Raw genomic sequence first — 22819 nt, 5'->3', positions numbered from 1 at the left:
CTAACCTCCTTTATGATTTGATTATAGACTAATACAACAAAGCTTATAAAACAAAGACTAATTTATATATCTCTTGGGCTTCTGTATCGCCTGATAATTTATATGCATCCAATGCACTTTTGTTCTCTGCCATGTGTTTCAATAGTTTATCTGACATCTATTTAGGTCTACACCCTAACAGTATTTCTTTTACCTGCAGATTCTTAATGCATGAAGAATTACTGCTGGTAACCAAATAAATAGTTTTGCTTCCTCGGGTTGCCTCTCTAACAAGCTGCTGTAGAAAACAGTCATCCAAGAAATCCACAAAAGGCTTCCTAGTGTTTGAGTGACCAACTCAGAAATTCCAGTCAACATCCGAAAATTTAAAATCCCCCATTATGAGATATTCTGATTTGTTGGCTGATTCTATTTCTCTGTATAGCTGTGTGGTATACTCATCCCAGTCATTAGGCCTATAACACACTCCTACTCTAAATTTTGTTTTTCCAGCGATTATATCACATCAAACTGACTCAATATTGCACTTGTCATCCCTGTCAACTGGATGCACTGTCTTAAATTTAATATGTTTCTTAACTAAGTGCATAATCCCTCTAACCCTCCTGTCCTGTCTGTCCTTCCTGTGTACATTGCACTCCCGATATTCAAATTCAGCATCACTTATGTCTGAGTGACACCATGTCTCTGCTATCACTACAATGTTTGTTTGTTTATTTGGTTTTTAGGAGCATTAGCAACTAAGGCCATATTGCTCTGGGGATATGCAGTGGTCATTTCCTGACCTTTCCGCATCCTCCATATTTGGTGGTCACGGGCTCGAACCCCGGTCTAATCAAGAAGCGTGTGCTACGCATTGCTGCTCCTGCCCACCTGGCTATGGAGGCGCCCACTACAATGTCTGCATTTGATGACTTAATCAGTACTTCAAACTTATTTATAATGCTCCTAGCTTTACTGTACATACACCTGTACTTACTATTAGTTACACTAACACAACCCAATTTATTCATTCCATGACATGGCAAATGATACAAGAAAGCAAGCTTATAAAATAAAAAATAAGTAAAAAAAGAAATAAATAAATAAAATAAAACCTTCCCACATCACCTATCCATATTCTCCAATAACGTGACTAGTTCTTATTTGAATTTATTCAAACTACCCACTTCCATACAACAACAAATGAAAAGTTTGTTTCAACAATCAACTACTTGCTGGCTGAAGGAAAACTTCCGTACATCTATCCTGTAACCAATCTTCCTCAATTTGAATTTATGCCCCCTCATGTGTGTAGTCTGGACAAGAAGAAGAATATCATATCATCGGCACTGAGCTTGCTCAATCCATGCAACATTCAACATATTTGATATCATCACAATTATTCCGGTCGGACACTATGGCAATTCTACTGAACTATGTATGCATGTATTATTTTGGACTTTGCTGTCTTCTCAGATGATTCTGAATGTGTGACCTGTTTATGCCAATATGTTTTAATTTTTTCTTTCCTAGGAAAAATCAGTTGAGCACCAGGGTCCATATTATCTGTTGTATGGAGTTAAAGGGATGGTTTCATCTGCTTGGTCTCTGTTATTGATTTTAATGAATTGGTATTTTGCTGTTTTTTTGTACTGCTTTGAATTGGTGTTGCTTCAGCACCACTGTTATTTGTGTGATATTTGCTTGGTAAATATTTTTGCTTTGGTTGAGAGTGTCTGAGACCAGTCCAGGGGAGACATATGTCAATTTGTGTTCCAGTTTCTTTTCATTTTTGTAGTGCCTTTGCTGTTGTATTGTTGTAGGTAAAGGTATCTGCTTTTTAACCTACTGGTTAGTGACCTTGCATTCAGTTTTACATTTCTGAATTGGTTTCTCTCTTTTTCATAGATTGCAGTCACTGCAGAAAACAGGACAGTCTCCTCATAGTGTGGGCATCACGAAGACTGCATATTGCATTCATCATTAAAATGTTCTAATAAACATAAAATGTTATTAAAATCTCATAAATAGCAATCCCTGTTTGTACTGTTTGGGAGTGATGACACTTTTGAGACAAAGCATCTTATAGTATTGGGGATATAGAGCATTACTTGGCAGTTTACGCATCCTGCTTTCACTGATGTGGAAGTCATTGAAAGTAAGTATTACAGGACAATGCAAGTTGGCATAAGTACCTCCTCCTTTTTAATAAGGATTCTCTTAGCCTGTATGACATTTTGCTTTTCCAATTCTTGTGCAAGTTCTTCTTTGGAGCTATTTAGATCCCATTCCATAATTACTCCTTTGAGATATTTAAAGTGACACATGGAGTAATTTTAATGGGAACTCCACCAAATACTGTAGTTTATAGAAGTAGTTCTGAGTGTGAATGATTTGACATTTCTATAAGTAGGTCACTAAACTTCCATGTTGAACCATTTTTGGTGGACTGGCAATATGTTCTAGACACTTTTGTATAACAAAGGGACAAAGTATACTGACAGGTTTGTCTGTTAGGGTGTGTGTGTGAAATTAGAAAAAAAAGAGTGGAGATGTGTCTTGTTTATGTCTTTCTTTTGTCTCTCGATGGTAGATGGATTAAGATCATCTTCTGACGATGATATTTAGTTTGATCCACAGATTCAATGTTACTGCTTTGTCAAGTCCATAGTTGCTGCTTTTAGCCCTGGAAGGACTGCTTTTTACTTTTGGGTTTCCAGCCCCACCATGGGAAGGCAAGAAAGCAGTGCCACCTAGCAATCAGGCAGCTGCAAAAGTTAGTAGGTTAGGAAACAAAAGTAAATAAAATAATTTGGCTATCCTTCATAAAATCAGTAAAGTAACTTTCTTTACTATAAAGCCAGGTTAGAATATTGCAAATATATAAGCTTCAAACGTCAATTGAACAAATGAATATATATATATACACACACACACACACACACACACACACACACAGGATGTAAGAACAATCTAATTTATAACTTCTGAATTTATTGTATCACTAGACCTTTTTTTTTACTTAAGATCAATATCAAGAATTTTGATTGTCTTTAGGCCCAAAAGTTTTTCTAATAAATAAATTTTGTAATGACAATTTTGCTAATTTCATCCTTCTCAGCTTGACCTGCTCAGTTTTCCCTCATTGCAAAGAGTCTTTCCCCCAAAATGATCCATGCAAAGTGCCTGTTCGCTTCATCAGCAACATCAGCTGGGTTATCTAAGACTTCCCCTCCATCCAACAGGCCAATCTAATTCATTCTTTTCTTTTTTGTATCCACATATGTGGAAAACTCCTTGTCCCTGTTCTTTTTCTCTTAACCAGTGATTTCTCATTACCAGCCAACCTTTTCTGTGGTACTATTACAGAACAACTTACAGCTGTTGTGGGCTTCAGTATTTTTCACTGCTGTGTAACTTTCCCATCTTTTTCTGTACTAACTGACAAACCTTTGCCTTTTACCACTTCACACCTTCTTTCCTGGCTGTTCAAATTAACTCTGTGATAACTTGTCCCTAAGGGATTGTTTTTTTTTTTTTTTTTTATATTTGTTGGCGCATCAGCTTCTGTGGCCATAATGCACCTCCCAAGGTTTTTTTGCAGTACTTTGATCCAAGCCCGAAGCGGGATTCGAACCCGTGACCTTTAGGTTGCCAGGCAGGCACTTTACCCACCCGGCTAGCCCGGTCGGCAAGGGATTCTGTACTGACAGCCCTATATTGTCATTGGGTAATGACACTTTATTTTAAATAACTTTGCGCCTAGCAGTTTCCCTAACACACTGATTGATACAAGTAACAATCATTAATTTAATACAGAAATTGTCTCTCATACGGAGTTCTTCTCCTGTATGTTCCAAGGGGAAAATTGAAGCCCCCTACAATAAGGCATTTGCACTTGCTCGCTCATTCCATCAGCATGTAAAGGAACCCATTACACTCTTCGCAACCTTCTTGTCTATAACATGCCATCAGCTCATTTTACCTTTGCATTCAACAACCCTGCATCATACAGACTCTTACGTTGGCATGCACTAGTTCCAAATTTGGGAATGTTTTTGTTATGCTTAGGCTATTTTTGTTAAGAAGCATGATCACTATCCACCCATTCTATCCTTGCTATCAATCCTAAATACACAATACATGCATAGTGAAACTCAGTCACCTATTTCTGAATGATACCATGTTTCTGTTAGCTGTAATATGTCAAAATAGTTGTTATATACCAGCATTATCTAATTTTATAGAAAACACTAATGATATTATTGTAGACACAGTGAAAACTAAGTGTTCTTGTACTATTTAGTACCTTGGCACACCTCTTGAAGTTATTTAAGCTTGATTCCCTAGCAGCTTTCTGTTTATTAAAACATACTTGCTCTCTGCACTGCCTAAATACTAGTGTGAGCCACATTAATAAAAAATTTCCCTCCAAAAGCCTTGCAGAGTCCCATATTTCTTCAGTTAATTCACAAGACTTTCAGCATATAACCAGCCTATAACTGTATCATACTATGGCAGAATTTCAGACATAAATACAGTCCATCTAAATTCTCAGCACTTTTTCAGCATACTGTGATACTTATCCATCAGGATGTCAGTTTGCATGTGCTTAATATTGTTAATCCCCACAGGAATAATAACAGTCTTTACCACATACCCCTTAAAAAATTAACAACCTGTTAGTAACACCAACTGCATCTCTCAGCAGATACAATCCTGGTTCTAGTTCACCTATCCCTATAACAAAAAATGCTAACTGTTTCCCTGACAGTAGTTTCCCAATAAAACTAAATTCTTCTGAACCACACAGTACACACTTGACTATTCTACTCTGAGGCTCAAACTGAGGAGGGGAGTGTTCATCATCTGGCAGGTCACTAGATACTTCAGTCCCTGACAAGTCCCAGTTTTATTCATCTCTAGGAAACCACAATTTTTTTCAACAACTCAATTTCATTTAGTAATACACCAAGTTGGCAAAGTTAACATATTGCTATATTCTTAACTATGAGAACGAAGAAAAAAATTGCCAGTTTAGCTAGGATTATCTACTAAAACATGAACATGTGCCACAAGTTGAAAAACAATGAAGTGATGACTCAGATGGAAAGCACCTATTGTCATTCTAACCAATCTGTTAGCAATTTCAAGAGGTTGAAAATTTCTTTCTCTTTCAGAAATAGAACTGGAAAAGTTGCAGGTTTTTACTACTAATTTGTTTAGTTATGTTCCAGACTGTAGTAGATTAGATTTGTTTACAGCAGCATCATAATGAACCCATGCTTCTTTTTATACTTGCTCATCCTATGATGAGCTAGCATTAGTAGAAGCATATGATGCAAGAAAGCAAGCTTATGCAGCATCAGCCAAAAAAAAAAAAAAAAAAAAACCCCTCCACTTTACCCCTCCGTTCGTTCAAAATACCTGTCCAGCTGGGCCTTAATTTTATTTACGCTATCAACTTCCACAACAAGGGATGGAAGTCTGTTCCACCAACCAACTACCCGCTTGCTAAAGGCAAATTTCCACACATCCATCCTACATCTGTCTTTCCTCAATTTGAATTTATGCCCTCTCAAGTGATTATTCTGAGCAAGAGGCAGTATCCCATCAGCATTGAGCCTGCTCAAACAAGTCAAGGCTTTGTACACCTCTATCAGAGCACCTCGCCAGTGCCTAGTTTCCAGACACTGTAATTTGCAAAACTTAAGCCTTCCTTCGTAAGAGCAACGATTCGTTCCGTTCACTAACCTTGTTGCCTTTCTCTGTACTCGTTCCAGCAGCTCTACATCCTTCTTGAAATGAGGCCTCCAGACCTGTATACAGTACTCAAGGTATGGCCTGACCATTGCTTATACAAGGGAATAATCACCTCCCTATCCCTGCTAGAAAAATTCCTGTATATCACTGATAAGACATCATGAGCTACTCTTGCAGCCCGTCTGCACTGCTCAGAGAACTTCATATCTGCCTGCACAATTATCCCCAGGTCCTTTTCATTCTCTACCACTGTCAGTGTAGAACCACAGAGTTGATACGTTGCTCTGGTGTTGCTGTTTCCCATATGTAGTACTTTACATTTGTCAATGTTAAACTTCATTTGCCACCTCTCAGCCCATCTGCTCAACCTTTCCAGATCCTGTTGCAGCATCCTAGTGTCAGTAGTGTCCTTAACAACCCTGCCAACCTTTGTATTGTCTGCAAACTTGGACATTAAGCTTGATATACCATCATCAATATTATTTATAAATACAGAAAACAACAATGGACCCAACACTGAACCCTGAGGGACTCAACTAATAACATTAGTCCATGATGAGCAGTGTCCATTAATTACCACTCTGTCTTCTGCCACTCAACCATCCCTTTATCCATAGCAACAATTTGCCACCAATGCCACACTGCTCCAATTTGTGCAGCAGTCTTCCATGTGCAACAGTATCAAAAGCTTTTCTAAGATCCAAATATATAATATCAAAGTTATTCCCTGCATCCAATTCTTTTGTGACTATATCATAGTATCCAATCAAATTGGTCAGGCAAGACCTTCTCTTAACAAAACCATGCTGTGTCTGAGCTATAACTGAATTCTTGTCAAGATGATCCTGCAGTGCTTCTTTAACCAGTGCTTCCATTAATTTTCCTGGAACAGAAGTTAAACTAACTCACAGGTCTATAATTACTTGTGTCAGCCTTTGATCCTCCTTTGTGAATTGGGGTTACATTTGCACATCTCCAGTCTGTGGGTACCTCCCCTGAGTCCAAGGAAGCTCTCATAATTATGGCTAAGGGTTTGCTTACTTCCTTTGCTGCCTCCTTTAATATAACTGGATAGTTCCCATCCACCCCAGGTTCCTTTCTTGTATTTACCTTCAACAATTTCTCCTCCACTTTACTCTCAATTATTACAAGATCATCTAGCTCACTGCCAGTGTTTACTTCATCTATGGCATTCCCCTTCCTGAATAACTCCTCATGTGTGAATATAGATGCAAAATATTGATTTAGTTTGTTAGCTACCTGAGCAGGATCATCAACAATTAAACTGTCGATATCAAGTGGACCAATCTGATACATCCCCTTCCTTCTAGAGTTTACATAAGTAAAGAATTCCTTGCTGTTTTTCTTTGCATCCCTTGCCAAAATTTCTCGTAATCTGCCTTGGCCTGCCTAACCTCCTTTGTAACTTGGTTACAGATCACTTATATCTATCATAGGCTTCTGTGTCACATGTTAATTTATATGTATCCCATGCATTTTTCTTCTCTGCCATATGTCTCATTAGTTCATCTGACATCCATTTAGGCCTGAACCTTGAACAATATTTCTTAGTTGGTATGTAAAGCCTAGTAGCTTCCAAGATAAGTTCTTTGAATGCTTCCCATTTTGAGTTTGCTGTTGGTAACATCATCAGTTGGTCTCACTGTATAGAATTTAAATACTGTCTCAGACCATCATAGAATTTAAATACTGTCTCAGACGTCGCTTTTACGAAAGCAATAACCCTTTCCTTTACCCCTGATGGTAGTTACCTCCTTGAGTAAATCCCACTTCAGCACACTGTGATCAAGCTTCAGCTCTTTGCCTTCTTGAAATGTATATTAGTTGGATGTTTAGGAAACAGATTCCAGTATTTATTCTTCTCTTTTTGGCACTGCTGTAAAGTTCAGTCCATCACATTTATGGTTGGAATAGGACACCTTGGAAGGTGATTTGAAGACAGCAGATTCAGCTGCTATCATTATCTGTTGTGCACTACAGCTTACTGCAAAGTCAATCGTGTAGGCTGCAATGATAGAGGCATCTAAATGAACTATTTCTTAGCATTTAATCCGATTAGCCTTATGAAATTTTCAGGTTCTTCCCATATTAGTCTAGATTGGAGAACTTGCCCAGAAAGTACAGATGACTGGGAAGTGATCACAACTACAAGGATTAGTAGAGAGCCCATTGAAAGATCAATAGTAGAGCCTGATACAGATGATAAATGCATATATGTGAGCAATGGTGTTTAACAACATTAGATTATGTTTGTATAGAAATTTTTCAATTAATGTTCCTCTGCTGTCAAGACAGAGAATCCCATAGGGATGTAATGTCATTTCCAATCACCCATTATACATAAGGAGGCAGGTATTTGCCTTCCTATGTAATCTCAATCATCAAAAGTGTATGTATGATTTGGTGAGAGAGACAGATTAAAATCAATGTTACTGCTATCAAATGTTATTCCAATTTAAATTTGGTGGACAGTCAGTTTGGTGTGACATAAGTACTGGGAAAGGGAAAATGAGAGTAGGAGTGTTTTATAGGCCCAATGAATCTGATGAGTACAACAAACAATTGTGCAGAGAAATAGAGTGGGCCAGTAAATCAGAATGTCATGTAATGGGGGATTTTAACTTTCCAGATATTGACTGGCACTTGTGGATTGGTCACTCGCATGCTAGCAAGACTTTTGTGGATTTATTGGAGGATTTTTGTTTTCTACGGCAACGTGTTCGAGGGACAACCAGATGGAGTAATACCCTTAATCTGATTATCAGCAGTGATTATTCATGCATTAAGTATTTGCAGATAAAGGAACCACTGCATGACAGTGATCACAGTGTACTATGCAAGATTTACTTAAAGATCTAACTAACCATCTTAGATGGTTATTTACATCTTTAAGTAACCATCAAGAGTAAAGCGAAGGGTTTTTGCTTTCGTAAAAGTCACTACCGTGGTCTCAAGGCAGTTTTTAAATTCTATACAGTGGGATCAACTGATGACATTAAAAAAAAACGAATTCTAAATGGGAATTACTCTTGGAAGCTACTAGGCTTTTCATACCAACTAAGAAATGATGTTCAAGATTTAGACCTAAATCAATGCAGATGAACTGATGAGGCTCATGGCAGAGAAGAAAAATGCATGGGATGCATATAAATTATCAGGTAACAGAGAAGCCTATGGAAGATAAGTTAGTCTGTAATCAAATCACAAAAAAAGGTTAGGCAAGAAAAGGAAGATTATGAGAAATCTTTGGCAAAGGATGCGAAGAAAAACAACAAAGACTTCTTTATTTATGTAAACTCTAGAAGGAAGGGGATGAATCAGACTACTCAACTTGATATTGATGGTTGACTGTTGATGGCAAACCAAACGAGTATTTTGCATCTAGGTTCACACATGAGGAATTCTGTAATGAAGGGGAGGACAGAAGTTTACTAAACTCTAACAGGGACTTAAATGATATTGTAATAACGGAGAGCAAAGTGGAGGAGAAATTGTTGAAGTTAAACATATAAAACGCACCGAGGGAATTAAACAAACCTTAGCCATAATTATGAGAGCATTGTTAGATTCATTTAGATTCAGCATTGTTAGAATCCCCAATTCCCAAATGAAGTTCAAAGGGTGACAAAAATAATTATAGACCTGTTAGTTTAACTTCTGTTCCAGGGAAAATAATGGAGTCACTAGTTAAAGAAGAGTTGCAGGATCATCTAGACAAGACAGCAGTAATAGTTCAGCCACAGCATGGGTTTGTTATGGAGAGGTCTTGTCTGACCAATTTAATTGGATACTACGATGTGGTCACAAAGCAACTGGATGCAACAAATAATTCTGATATCATATACTTGGATTTCATCAAAGCTTTTGATACTGTTGCACATGGAAGACTGCTGTACAAATTGGAGAAGTATGGCATTAAGGGCAAGCTGCTACAATGGATAAAAGGATGATTGAGTGGGAGACAGCAGAGTGTGGTAATAAATGGGCGCTACTCTTTGTGGACTAATGTTATTAGTGGAGTCCAGACAGAGCACTGTGCTGGGCCACTTGTTGTTTTGTGTATTTACCAATGATATTGATGAAGTTATATCAGGCTTAATGTCCAAGTGTGCAGATGATACAAAGGTTGGCAGGGTAAGTAAAGACGGTATGCTACTGCAACAGGATTTAGAAAAGGTAGGCAGATGGGCTCAGAAGTGGCAACTGAAGTTTAACATTGACAAATGCAAAGTACTGCATATGGGTAGCAGTAACCCAAGACAAAAGTACCAACTGTGTGGTACTACACTGAAGGAGGTGGAGAATGAAGACCTGGGGATAATTGTGCAGTCAGATATGAAGTTTTCTGAGCAGTGCAGATGAGCTGGCAGAGCAGGTCATGGAGTTTTGTCAATGATATATAGGAATTTTGCTAGCAGACACAAGGAGGTGATTATCCCTTTGTATAAGACCCCCAAACCTGTATGCCCTGTATGTGAGGCCCCCAAACCTGTATGCAGGTTTGGGGCCTCATTTTAGGAAGGATGTAGAGTTGCTAGAATGAGTACAGAGAAGGGCAAAAATATTGGTGAGAGAAACAAAAGGGGTGTGCTTACGAAGAAAGGCTGATGTTGTGCAAGTTACAGCATCTGGAGAGTAGGCACCTGTGAGGTGATCTGATAAAGGTGTGTAAGGCCTTGTGTGGTTTGAGCAGGCTCAATGCTAAAGTGATTCTTCTGCTTGCTCAGATTATCAACCCGAAGGGGACATAGATTCAAATTGAGGAAAGGCAGTTGTAGAATAGATGTGCGGAAGTTTGCCTTTAGCCAGCGAGTAGTTGATTTCTGGAACAAACTTCCATCTGTTGTTGTGGAAGTTGATAACTTAAATAAATTTAAGGCTGAACTAGACAAACATTTGGAGTGACCAGATGGGTGAAATGGGAGGTGTGTGTTTTTGTTTTTGTGTTTTTTTTAGCTGATTCTGCACAAGTTTGGTTTCTTGCATTATATGGGCTGTGACTCTCTAAAAGATGTTTGCATGGGGGGAAGGTAGGTCTAGAGAAAGTACCAGAATTCATCATCAGTGCTACTCCTCTGTCTGCTATACTAGAGTTTTTATCTTATGTATACATAGTGTCACATTTTATTGCCATACATTCTTGTACATATAAGGCAATAGTCTTATATTCGCCTATCAGAAACAAGCATAAAGTCCATGACAGTTCCAGTGAATTAGTGTGTGTGTGTGTGTGTGTGTGTGCGCGTGCGTGCGTGCACGTGCGTGCGTGCGTGCGCGCACTGATTGGGCTTAACTGATGTGACTGTTTGCTCTCATGAGATTTTTTGTATGTGCCTGTCTATTTTTGTTTCTTCTCACTTTAGGAAGAATGGCCTTCCAGTACCCATATCATCCAGATGAATTTGAAGAATCAAATCAGCTAAATCTAAGATGAATACTAAAGATGTTTATACTCGTAGCTTTTACAGTTATTCTTCACCTCTGAAGAGGCCTATTATTCATCTTGATAAGATTCTTGTTTGGAGTTATTTTTATCAGTTATTTACTTCTTGTGTTGTATACTTAGAGATAGACTGTTACTTTGACAAAAAAAAAAAAAAAAAAAAAGAGTGATCGCATCCAACCAGATATTGAAATATTTAGCAGAGTTGAGCAGTTGGTCTGAGTTTCAAAAGAATGTATCCATAACCGATACATGTGTAAATGATTCAGTAGATATTACAAACTGTTTCTTTGACTTGATATGATACAGGCAGTTCCCGCTTTTAGGAGTTCCAGGGTTTATGAGATTTTTTTTTTTCAAGTACCAAGTATCAGCAGAATTGAAAATATGAATGTCAACTGCAAAAAATGAATGTTAAACATTCATAAATACCGCATTTCAAACCACGCACGTAGCTATACAATACAGTGCATCCTCACTTTATGATATTAATCTATTCCAGAGACACCATCATTTATGAAAATATTGTAATGTGAACCCAATAACACATTGTTTTTTGGTTATTCGTTCCAAGACCTCGGAAGTTGAAATTTTTGCTACACTGTATATAACCAAGCTATTTATCTCTCTAAAAGATTGTTTTATAATGGAAATTGTATTAGTTACCAATTCAAATCATAAAAATGTGCTACACACTTTCATCGTTATCATATGTGCTGTGATAAGAATCAATTTTGAACACCTTTGTGTTATTTTTCTAAAGCACATTTCTGGAGGTCACTACCATAAAACAATAAAAACAATTTGCAGTTTCCAGTTTATTGGGCTTTTCTATTAGTGCAATCTATTATAAACGTGTAGTAAACTTGATGTTATTGCATTTGCGAAAATACCAATAGCCGGAATTCTGTGGGTCTTTACGTTGTTAGGGTGAAGTGTGTTTCCCCTCCCATGAAATTTTGGACCATATAAAAACATACATTAATTTTCAGAATCTTCTCTTCATTCCTATTTTTTAAGTTTTGCAAACTTGTTACTCCTGTATCTCACTTGCGCTTATCATGTTAGTTTCAATTTATGATTGCAGTTAATTTTGTTAATTGGTAAGGTAATAAAGTGTAAATCTATGCTTTATACCTTAACTTTTATAGCATGTGGACAATATTCCCCCTATTCACAAACGTGATCACAATGACCAGCACTTACTCAGAGACGGCTTCTGTTATTTGGTTTTTAGAAGCATTAGCAACTAAGGCCATATTGCTCCGGGGATATGCAGTGGTCCTTCCCTGACCTTTCCGCATCCTCCTTATTTGGTGGTCATGGGCTCAAATCCTGGTCTAATCAAGACTCAGAGGCTGACTGGCCATAAGACTTACAGGGGAAATCCCGGTGGGCCGGAGAAGACAGGTGTGATTTTGGCCATAAACAAAATGGCTATAAACACTAGTATGAGGCCACTACAAGTTTTTCTCGATAAAAATTTTTGACCCAGTTCGCCTCTGCACTTACTACATATTATACAGTGAACCATATTTTGTTATAGAGGGTCCATCATACAGTGATTTGATCGTACAATTAAACAATCGCAAAGCAGGGATCAATATCATACTGTGCATGCGTTTGTTTGTTTGTTCAGGCAGAGGAAAGCACCTCACTGAATCACATTACATGCTGATGTTACAAAGATTGGTTGTGTTGTTCTTCCTTTTTGCTGTTTTTTCTTATTTCAAATTTATCTCCATTATTATTGTATAGTATGCCAAAATGAAGCAATACTACGGAGAGTGATATCAATAAAATGAAACAGTGAAGAAGAATAACGTTGGAAACAAAATATGATATCATAAGCAAGCCAGATGACTGTTAAAGATCTTTGTGCACAATATTACTTAAGTTCTTCAACTGTGTGTACAATTTTTAAGGTCAAAGAAAAATATTTGAAGGAAGTTAAAAATGCACAATCCATGCAGTCTACATAGTTAAGTACTAAAGAAGTTGACAGCATTATTCCTCAAATGGAGAAACTTTTAACCACATGGATAAGTGAACAAACACAACAATTGAATATGCCTGTTACCTACACTACTATTAACACAAAAGCTTTATCCATTTTTGAGATGCTTAAAGACAAAAAAGGGTGCAACTGTGAAGAAACTTTCACTGCAAGTAGTGGATGGTTTGATCGTTATAAAAAAAAAGAGCTGGTTGGCATAATGTTACAATGCACAAAGAATCTGCGAGTGCTGATACTGAAGCAGCAAAATTATTTCCAAAAAAATTAGAAGAGGATTACATGCCATCAGAAATGTTTAATGCAAAAGAAGAATCTTCAATGCCTGGTTTTAAAGCTTCAAAAGATCACTTAACATTATTGGTTGGCGGTAATGTGTATCATTCTGAAAATCCAAGGGCACTTTAAAGGAATCATGAAAGCTCCCTTCCAGTCATATGGAAATCCAATAAGAAAGCTGGGGTTACTGCTTCACTATTCCAAGATTGGTTTTAGCATCACTTTGTGCCTGAAGTAAAACAATATTGTGAAGATAAAAATATTCCTTTTTGGGTGATTCTGATTTTAGATACTGCACCTGGCACCACCCACCTTTTCTGCAACATCACCACCCTAATATTAAAATAATTTTTTTGTCAGCAAATACGATACCACTTTTGCAGCCAAAGACGGCATTATTTCAACATTTAAAGCACATTATCTTCGGGAGACATTTCATATGCTATTTAATGACAACGGATAAGGAAGGAGGCCCAACCCTTAAAGAATTTTGGAAAGAATCCATATTGTAGATGCAATCCAAATAATAAAACAAGTCTGGGGCAAAATTACAGAGAATAACATGAAGGGTGTTTGGAATGAACTCTGTCCTCAAGTTTATTGATAATTTTGAAGGATTTCAAGAATCAGCAGAGATCATACAAAATGAAATAGAAGTGGTCATTAATATTGCTAACCATTTGCAGCTTGAGGTTTGTTCCTGGAGAGCTCACAAATGAAGATCTCTTTGAAATAGCAAAATGTGAAGAAGCTGAGGAAGAAGAAGATTTAACAGAAGAAACCCCTTCGTTCCTTCACTCTCTAGGGACTTTACAAAGCTTTTCAACACAAAAAAAAAAAAAAGCAACTGAGATTTTCGAGTCACAAGATTCAAATTTCAAGTGTACTAGAAAAGTTGCTGCAGATTTAAAAAATTACAATGCATGTTATTGCAAAATTTATAAAGAAAAGAGAAGATTGTCCTGGAAACAAATGCCCATTGAAGCATTTCTAAAGAAGAAGACTCCTTGTGTTCCAACAAACCAATAATGAGTGCCCAGACAACAAATCAACAAAGGGTGATCTACAAGTGTGCATTCAGTCGATGATGAAGAAGAATAAATATTCTTTAACATTTGTAAGTTATAAATAATTTCTTTTTTATTATAATTTTCTTGATTTTTCGGGGTTTTAATTTTTTTGCCTAAATAAATCATTTTTAAGCATAAAATGTTGCGGTTGTTAATATTGCTAATCAATTGCAGCTTGAGCTTTGTACAACTGACATCACTGATCTGCTTCAAGCACACAATGGAGAGCTCACAAATGAAGACCTCTTTGAAATAGCAAAATGTGAAGAAGCTGAGGAAGAAGATTTAACAAGTGAGACTCCTGCTTGTTCCTCCACTCCCAAGGGGCTTGACAAAGCTTTTCAAACAGATAGAAAAGCAAAATATATTTTTGGGAGGAAAACGTTATACAGAAAATTTCTACTTACGGCTTCCATCAGGTTAGGCCAGCTCACTTAACCAAAGAGATCACTTCCATTTTCGGTTTCCTGGGATCTTTTCTGCTTTCTCCACTTGTCTCTGGAACTCTAACTTGACTCAGATACTATCAGGATTCTAATTATTCATAACTTTTTGAACACCTTTGGAATGTGACGTTTCAACACAAATTCCCAAAATATCGATCCTATTCTCCTCACACTCTGCTATACTCTACGCCACTAACCAAGACATGGCTCCCCACAAAAAAAACTCTATGCACTATGTCTATACATGACTACACATCAACATGCCACACAGGCCTACACATCTACATACCACACACAACTCCTACACACATTCTTTCTTTCTCTCTCTCTCTCCCCTTCTGATTTTGACACCTCCTTATATTATGCATTAAATCACATTCCTTTTCTCCCCCCCCCCCAGTTAATCCCAAATTTTCCAGTTTTCCTTTGTCCATCTAAAAGCTTTGCTATATTTGGCCTTCAACAAAAGAAGTACACATTTGACCCTTCCATTGTCTTTATCCTACTAATACTACTCTACTTCGCAGAATTTGTCCAACCCACTCATTTCTGTTGAACTCTGTTCCTGTATAACTTTCCTTTAGCATGATAGTATTTGTAAGTGAAAGCTTACAGAATATATTTTCAAGGACCTTTCTATGTGTCTGTGATCAGTCTGTGATCTTAACTAGTAAATCTCCATATATTAGTTACTGGACCATCATTGGAAGACCAGCTGCATTTTTGAGACATCTGCACATGAAAAATGGGAAATTCTTACTCAGTGGTTGGCCAGTGAAGGAGTGTTGTATTAAAAAAAAAAGCTGTATGTTTGATGTGTCTTTTTTTTTTTTTTTTTACCCCATCTCCTTGAATGAGATATGTTTACATCATCTTTATCTGAGAAATCTGGATCAAAGGCCCAATATGTGGGCTATTTTATGTTGTTCATTGTTACTCCATTTAGCTCTGAGAGAGTGGATTTCTTGTCCTGTGTATCCTGCCAGAAGTCCCAAATTCTTATTGCAGTTTAGGTCTCCAGGCCTGTGTGAGTTTGAGATACCCACAGTATTATTAAAATACTGGCTTCTGTTTCATAGATGTAAATATTTTCACACATCTATCTTGAGCAAGACAGCATAATTAACTGCCTTGAACCCTTTGTTTATTTAATCTGTTCACTGTGCTCGCACGCACCATTTTCTCTTGCAGTTATAAATACAGACACACCACATAGCTTATGTTTTGAAGGAAAACAAGCAGCAGCATGTTCAGCAATGATTTTGTGTATTGAATAGAATAAATAAGTTTATTTGTGTGGCAATTTGGAAACTTGTATGGTAACAGATACAGTAACTAGAAACTGGATTGGTCACTTTGTTGATCTTATACACACACACACACACACACACACACACACACACACACACACACACACACACACACACACACACACACACACACACCATTACATTATATCTGTAAATTGCATGTATTCTATGCTGGTCTGTATGCAAGTGGGAGGAAGAATCCTGCACCTCTGCCCAAAATCAACTAATTCTAGATTTCAATGGAAAAGATTTTATGGAATTCCTTCAATCTGCAAAAGGAATCAAACCTCCGACCTCTCACCAACTGCATCGAAACATAATGAATTGTTTTAAGAAACAATATTTAAGAAACCTGAAGAATCAGATACAAAAAAAGAAACAAAGTAACAGAGAAAATAATTTAAGCACCTTACTTACTGTATCCTAATAAACAATACTGACAAAGAATACTAGCTAAAACTTTGCTATAGCTAATACTTAGGATAATTAATATTTTAAAATACACATAAAAAACCAAGAAGGTTCAGTGAAAAGCAGAGGGGATTTTATATCAATTTATTATGGCCACAGCATACTGTGAAACCAAAAATACTAAAATTATGCCAAAAAATTATTAATATATATATCAGGAGATATTAATGTAAGTACAGATGTTACTTACTGTTGTTGACAACTTGAATCTCTTGTGGATTCCCGGTGCAAAGGATGTTGCTGATAATGTCCAAATACTTCAAATACTACTGGCTGAGTTCTGATGTATTCCAAAAACGATCGAGTAACAGTTACTGTAATCTGCAAAACAAGAAACCAGACAAATCATTAACAATCCACTGGACTCAATAATTTTGGTGCACTGAGTACCTTGGTAAGAGTGTGTCAAATTCAAATTTATGTTGACAGCACCACAGCTTATGACTCACATCCACATATGTATCTTATCTGTGGAAGTGAATTTTCACAAACCAATTTGCACCTTTTACAGGCTAGAAAATCCAGAATAACTTGTGGTGGAAATTCTATGCCTGATGAGAATGGCTATTACAGCTCTGTCTGAAGAGGATTTTAGAAATTTCCCCACTTGTCAATGGAAATCAAACCCACACCACTCCATATGAATGGCAGATGGTGATGTGACGTGCCAATTCACCTTATCTATAAAAAAAAAAAAAAAAAAAACAAGGATGTGTTAGCTGATCTCAGGTGGAGTTCCCTGAATTATACTGGGTTTTTCAGTCCACAAAACATACAGAGCAACTAAGAACATACATACTGACAAAATACATGTAAACTCTATTAGGACTAATCATCCAATATGAGGTGGTGAAACAGTGAAATTAACTTTGGAAGAAAACATTCTCTCTAACCATAACCACAGGGGTGTTAAAAACAGATTGAAAAGAAATGGATTATGTCTATATAAGTATGTATCACTGAACCAGTTTGACCAAGGTTGAAAATAAGTAACTTTGCTTAGTCTGCTGATCATAAGATCTAAGCATTCTTTGACACACCCTCCAGTTTCTAATGGGCTTTAAACCCACACCTCTATAAATGAGCCACAATGGTGGTGAACTAAGCACATTGTCATTAAGAGGAGTGATTTTGAAAAGGTTAAGCTGTTATTTGAAACCATGGAAGTTGACTAAAAGCCAAACAAAAGAGCAAATTATAAGTTATCTTTTTAATGAACTCATACTGCTGCACATAAAAGATTGCTGTACAAACTAAAGCAGTGTGACAAGGGCAAGTTACTGCTATGGAAATCATTTAGAGAATAAACGATTCCCTAAATGGATGGTTGAGTGGGAGAAGACAGAGTAAAGTTATCTATGAGCATTGCTGTTTGTTTTCTATGTTTATTAATGACATTGACAACGGCATAACAGGTTTGAAGTTCCAGATGATACAAAGGTTGGCAGGATGGTTAATAAAAGCAATCAGGGTGTGCTACTGCAAGAAAATCTACAAAAATTAGGTAGACGGGTTGAGAAGCGGCAATTAAAGTTTAGCAGTGATAAATGCAAGATACTTCATATAAGCACCAGTAATCCCAGATTACCAAATGTGTGGTAGCACACTCAGGGTTGAGGAGAATGAAAAAGACCTGGGGTAATTGTGCAGTCAGATAGATGTGAAGAGGGACTGCCAGGACAGTTTAGAGGGTTTTGTCAATGATATGCAGGATATTGTTGTTGTTTCGGTGTTTATTGGCACATTGACAATGGAGATCATATTGCGCCAGTTCATTTATTATAGTATATTCTCTGTATATAAATCTTGTTCGAATGTAAGAAGGTTAAATATTTCTGTGGTATTATATTATTATTTACAGCAGATGGTATAGGTTGATTGTTTGTATGAATCTAAAAATATCTGATACATGTTCCTTGTCACCTAAAAGATCTTTAAGGGTGATATTTTGGTTTCCTTTATATAATGATGAAAAAATTCGTTGTTGATCATTTTCATATGTTGGGCATTCTATAAGTATATGTTTAACTGTTTGGATAGTATTGCATAATTGGCATCTTGGGGGTTCTTCTGCATGTAATAGATAACCATTTGTGAAATGCGTATGTCCTATCTGCAATCTGATCAGAACAACTTCTTCTCTCCTTGATTTCCTTATGCTCGTTTTCCAGTGCTCAACTTTTGGTTTTATTTCATATAATTCGATGTTTGTTTTTGCCAGAGTTCTTGCCATTGGGTTAGACAGTGATTTTTAATGATTAGCTTCTGGTCCTTTATATGGAACTGCGAAATATTGTTCTTGAAGGTTAGTGGTTGATTTTGCAATTCTGTCCGCTTCTTCATTTCCTTTTATCCCTTTGTGTCCTGGTATCCAGCAGAAAAGTATCTCTTGTTTTTTATTTGTGAAGTCTGTTAGTATCTGTTTAATTTGCCAGAGTACTGGATGGGTTATACTGCTTATGTTTTGTATGGCTTCGATTACACTTAATGAATCACAGTATATTACTGTTCTCAAGTAGTAGGTGGTTCTGAAGTGCTCCAGGGCTATCTGAACTGCTACTAATTCTGCAGTGTAGACACTGCATCCTTTTGGGAGTTGTCATGACAATGTAACATCTGGGAATACTGCTGATGCTCCTACATGGTTCTCTGATTTTGATCCATCTGTATATTGGTATGTGATTGGGATATTGCATTCTATGTGCTGCATACAGTTGTTGAAAGTTTCTGTCTGGTAAAGTATTTTTATTCCAGTTTTGGATGAGGAGTTCATAAGCTGTGGGATAGTTTATCCATGGTGGAACTATATGTGCTTCTAGGTTTGCAACGTTATCTATTTTGAGATCATGTGTTATCAGTAGCTCCCATAGTTTAGAGGCTGGTTTGCTCTTTTGCGGTTCTTATATATGTTTTCCCATTTTGGTGAGAATAAAGTTGTCCAAGTCAGATGTTCTCTTATGGGTCTTATCCTGTAAGCATACAGCAGTGACAACTGTTGTCTCCTCAGGAACAGTGGTGATTCATTAGCCTCTGTATAGAGACTGTATATAGGGGATGTGCGGAAAGCTCCTGTTGCTATTTGTATTGCACTATGATGAATCAGATCTCACCATTTGAGGGTGCTCTTTCTTGCCGATGCATAAACTGGTGCTCCATAATCTATTTTTGACATTACTAGTGCTTTGTACAGGTTGAGCAGGGTATAATAGTCTGCCCCCTAAGATGTTGTTGTTAAGTTTTAAGAATATCAAGTTGTTTCATACATTTTATTCATAGTTTTTTTATATGTTCTACAAAGTTCAACTTGTTGTCTAGAATGAGTCCAAGAAATTTTACACTTTGTTTAACTGGTATTATGTTACCTTGCAATATTAGTTCAGGTTCAGTGTGTAAATTTTGTTTTCTACAGAAATGTATGCAGACTGTATTTTGTTTTAATATTCTAAACCCATTTTTCTGGGCCCAATGACTAATGTTGTTAATTGCGCATTGTAGTTGTCTTTCTATTGTTCCCATGTTCTGTGCTTGATATGAAATACTGAAGTCGTCTACATATAGTGCATATGACACTGTGGGTGGTAGTTGTTTTGTGATGCTATTTATTTTTATGGAGAATAGTATGGCACTCAGGACAGACCTTGGGGAACTCCTTCTTCTTTTTTATATGATTTTGAAATTGTGTTTTGTACCAGCCTAACTTGAAATGTTCTATTTTTCATGAAATTTTGGATGAATAGTGGTAAACGTCCTCTGAGTCCTGCATTGTGGATGTCTTGTAATATACCGTGTCTCCATGCTGTGTCATAGGCCTTTTCTATATCAAAAAATACAGCAACTATATGCTTTGAGGTTATAAATGCATCTTTTATATCTGCTTCTATTCGTACAAGGTGATCTAATGTGGATTGATTATGTCTAAACCCACACTGCATACTGGTGAACCAGTTAGTTGTCTCAAAATACCAGACTAATCTTTTGTTGATTATCTTTTCTAGCACTTTGCTTAAGCAGCTAGTAAGGGCTATCGACTGATAGTTGTTTGGGTCCTTCTGATCTTTATTGGGTTTTTGGAAAGCTAATACTATTGCCATGCTTCAGAATATTGGCTTTCTAGAAAAATGTGGTTGTACAGTTGAAGGAGGTTTTCTATCTCTTTCTGATCTAGGTGTTTAAGCATATCATAGTGTATATTGTCTGGTCCAATTGCAGTTGGTTTTGTTTGTGATACTGCTTGGCATAATTCATGTATTGTAATTGGTTGGTTATATGATTCAATCCTTTTGGTATTAAAATTAATTCTGGTTTTTTTCCCGTTTTCTCTTTATAGGTCAAAAATTCTGTAGTGTAGGATTGTTTTGACGATACTTTAGCAAATGTTTCTCCTAATATATTAGCTATATCTGATAGTTCGATAATGCTTTCTCCATTCCAGTGTAATGGCGAAATGGGGAAGTATAAAAACCAACCTTAGTGATGGTTGGTTTTTATACTTCCCATTCATTTTTCCTACTTTATTCTATATAATTTTTGTGTTTGTTGTTCTATTTATTGAGGAAGTAAACTGGATCCAGGAAGTTTTTCTGGCTTATTACCGTGTATACCTAGCTAGTGCTTGTGCTTGTTTAATTTTTTCAGATTATCTATTGTACGATATTTTCGGAACTTATTCCAAGCTTTGTTTCGTTGTCTTCTTGTTTTCAAGCAGTCTTCATTCCACCAGGATTTTGGGTGCAATGGAAAACGAGCCGAAGTTGTGGGTGTTGTTTGTTTGGTTGCTTGTATTAAGGTATTTGTGACATGCTTCAGAGCTTCATTGACCGATATTTCTTGGATGATTTGTGGATTAAATATTGCTAGTTCTCTAAATTTTTCCTAGTTGCCTTTTTCTATTTTCCAGCAGGGTGGTCTTTTTGGATGGCAAGGAGGGTTTCTGGTCAGTATGGTGATTACTGTGTAGCAGTCATTGCTGCATGGGTTTTCTATTCTTGCCACTTTAATTCCGGTAGAAGGTAAGGCATGCATATAGTTAGATCTACTGCTGAGGTTGTATGACTAGGAAAGTGAAAATACGTATGTTTGCCATTATTGAGTAGAGAAAGGTTATGATGGTCTATTATTCTTTCTATTATTCGTCCTCATCTGTTGATATCAGTGTTTCCCCACAGATGACTATGCCCATTCAGGTCTCCCATTATACAGAAAGGTGATGGGAATTGGGAGATTAGCATTAGCATTAGCATTAGCAGAGGCATATGATGCAAGAAAGCAAGCTTATTCAGCATCAGCCAAAAAAAAAAAAAAAAAAAAAACACACCACTCCCATTTCACCCCTCCGTTCGTTCGAAATACCTGTCCAGTTGAGCTTTAAATTTGTTTAGGCTATCAACTTCAACAACAAGTGATGGAAGTCGGTTCCACCAACCAACCACCCGCTGGCCAAAGGCAAATTTCCGCACATCTATCCGACATCCGTCCTTCCTCAATTTGAATTTATGCCCTCTGAGGTGATTATTCTGAGAAAGATGAAGAATCCCATTGGCATTGAGCATGCTCAAACCATTCAAAGCCTTATACACCTCTATCAGATCACCTCGCCGGTGCCTAGTCTCCAGACTCTGTAATTTGCAAAACTTAAGCCTTTCTTCGTAAGAGCAACCCTTTGTTCCATTTACTAATCTTGTTGCCCTTCTCTGTACCCGTTCCAGCAGCTCTACATCCTTCTTGAAATGAGGCCTCCAGACCTGTATACAGTACTCAAGATGTGGCCTTACCATTGCCTTATACAAGGGAATAATCACCTCCTTATCCCTGCTAGAAAAATTCCTGTATATCATTGACAAGACACCATGCGCTACTCTTGCAGCTCGTCTGCACTGCTCAGAGAACTTCATATCTGCCTGCACAATTACCCCCAGGTCCTTTTCATTCTCCACCACTGTCAGTGTAGTACCGCAGAGTTGATACGTTGCTCTGGGGTTACTGTTTCCCATATGCAGCACTTTACATTTGTCGATGTTAAA

General features: G+C 37.1%; 1 protein-coding gene across 4 annotated transcripts in view; it reads right to left on the bottom strand.

Moving 5' to 3' along the window:
• Positions 1-22819, bottom strand: part of unc-104 (kinesin family member unc-104) — a 1041320-nt gene that overhangs the window by 351031 nt on the left and 667470 nt on the right. For all 4 annotated transcript variants that reach the window (XM_090382707.1, XM_090382708.1, XM_090382709.1 and 1 more), the window contains one exon: positions 16990-17120. In XM_090382707.1, coding sequence (XP_090238833.1) covers positions 16990-17120 — 131 coding nt within the window. The remainder of the gene's footprint in view (positions 1-16989; positions 17121-22819) is intronic.

This window comes from Mastigoproctus giganteus, chromosome 10 (genome assembly GCF_048544385.1).
Source record: "Mastigoproctus giganteus isolate SK-2022 chromosome 10, ASM4854438v1, whole genome shotgun sequence".
In the NCBI taxonomy this organism is placed as follows: Eukaryota; Metazoa; Arthropoda; class Arachnida; order Uropygi; family Thelyphonidae; genus Mastigoproctus; species Mastigoproctus giganteus.
The sequence above is the reverse complement of the archived record's forward strand: the minus strand, read 5'-3'. Positions and strand labels throughout refer to the sequence as shown.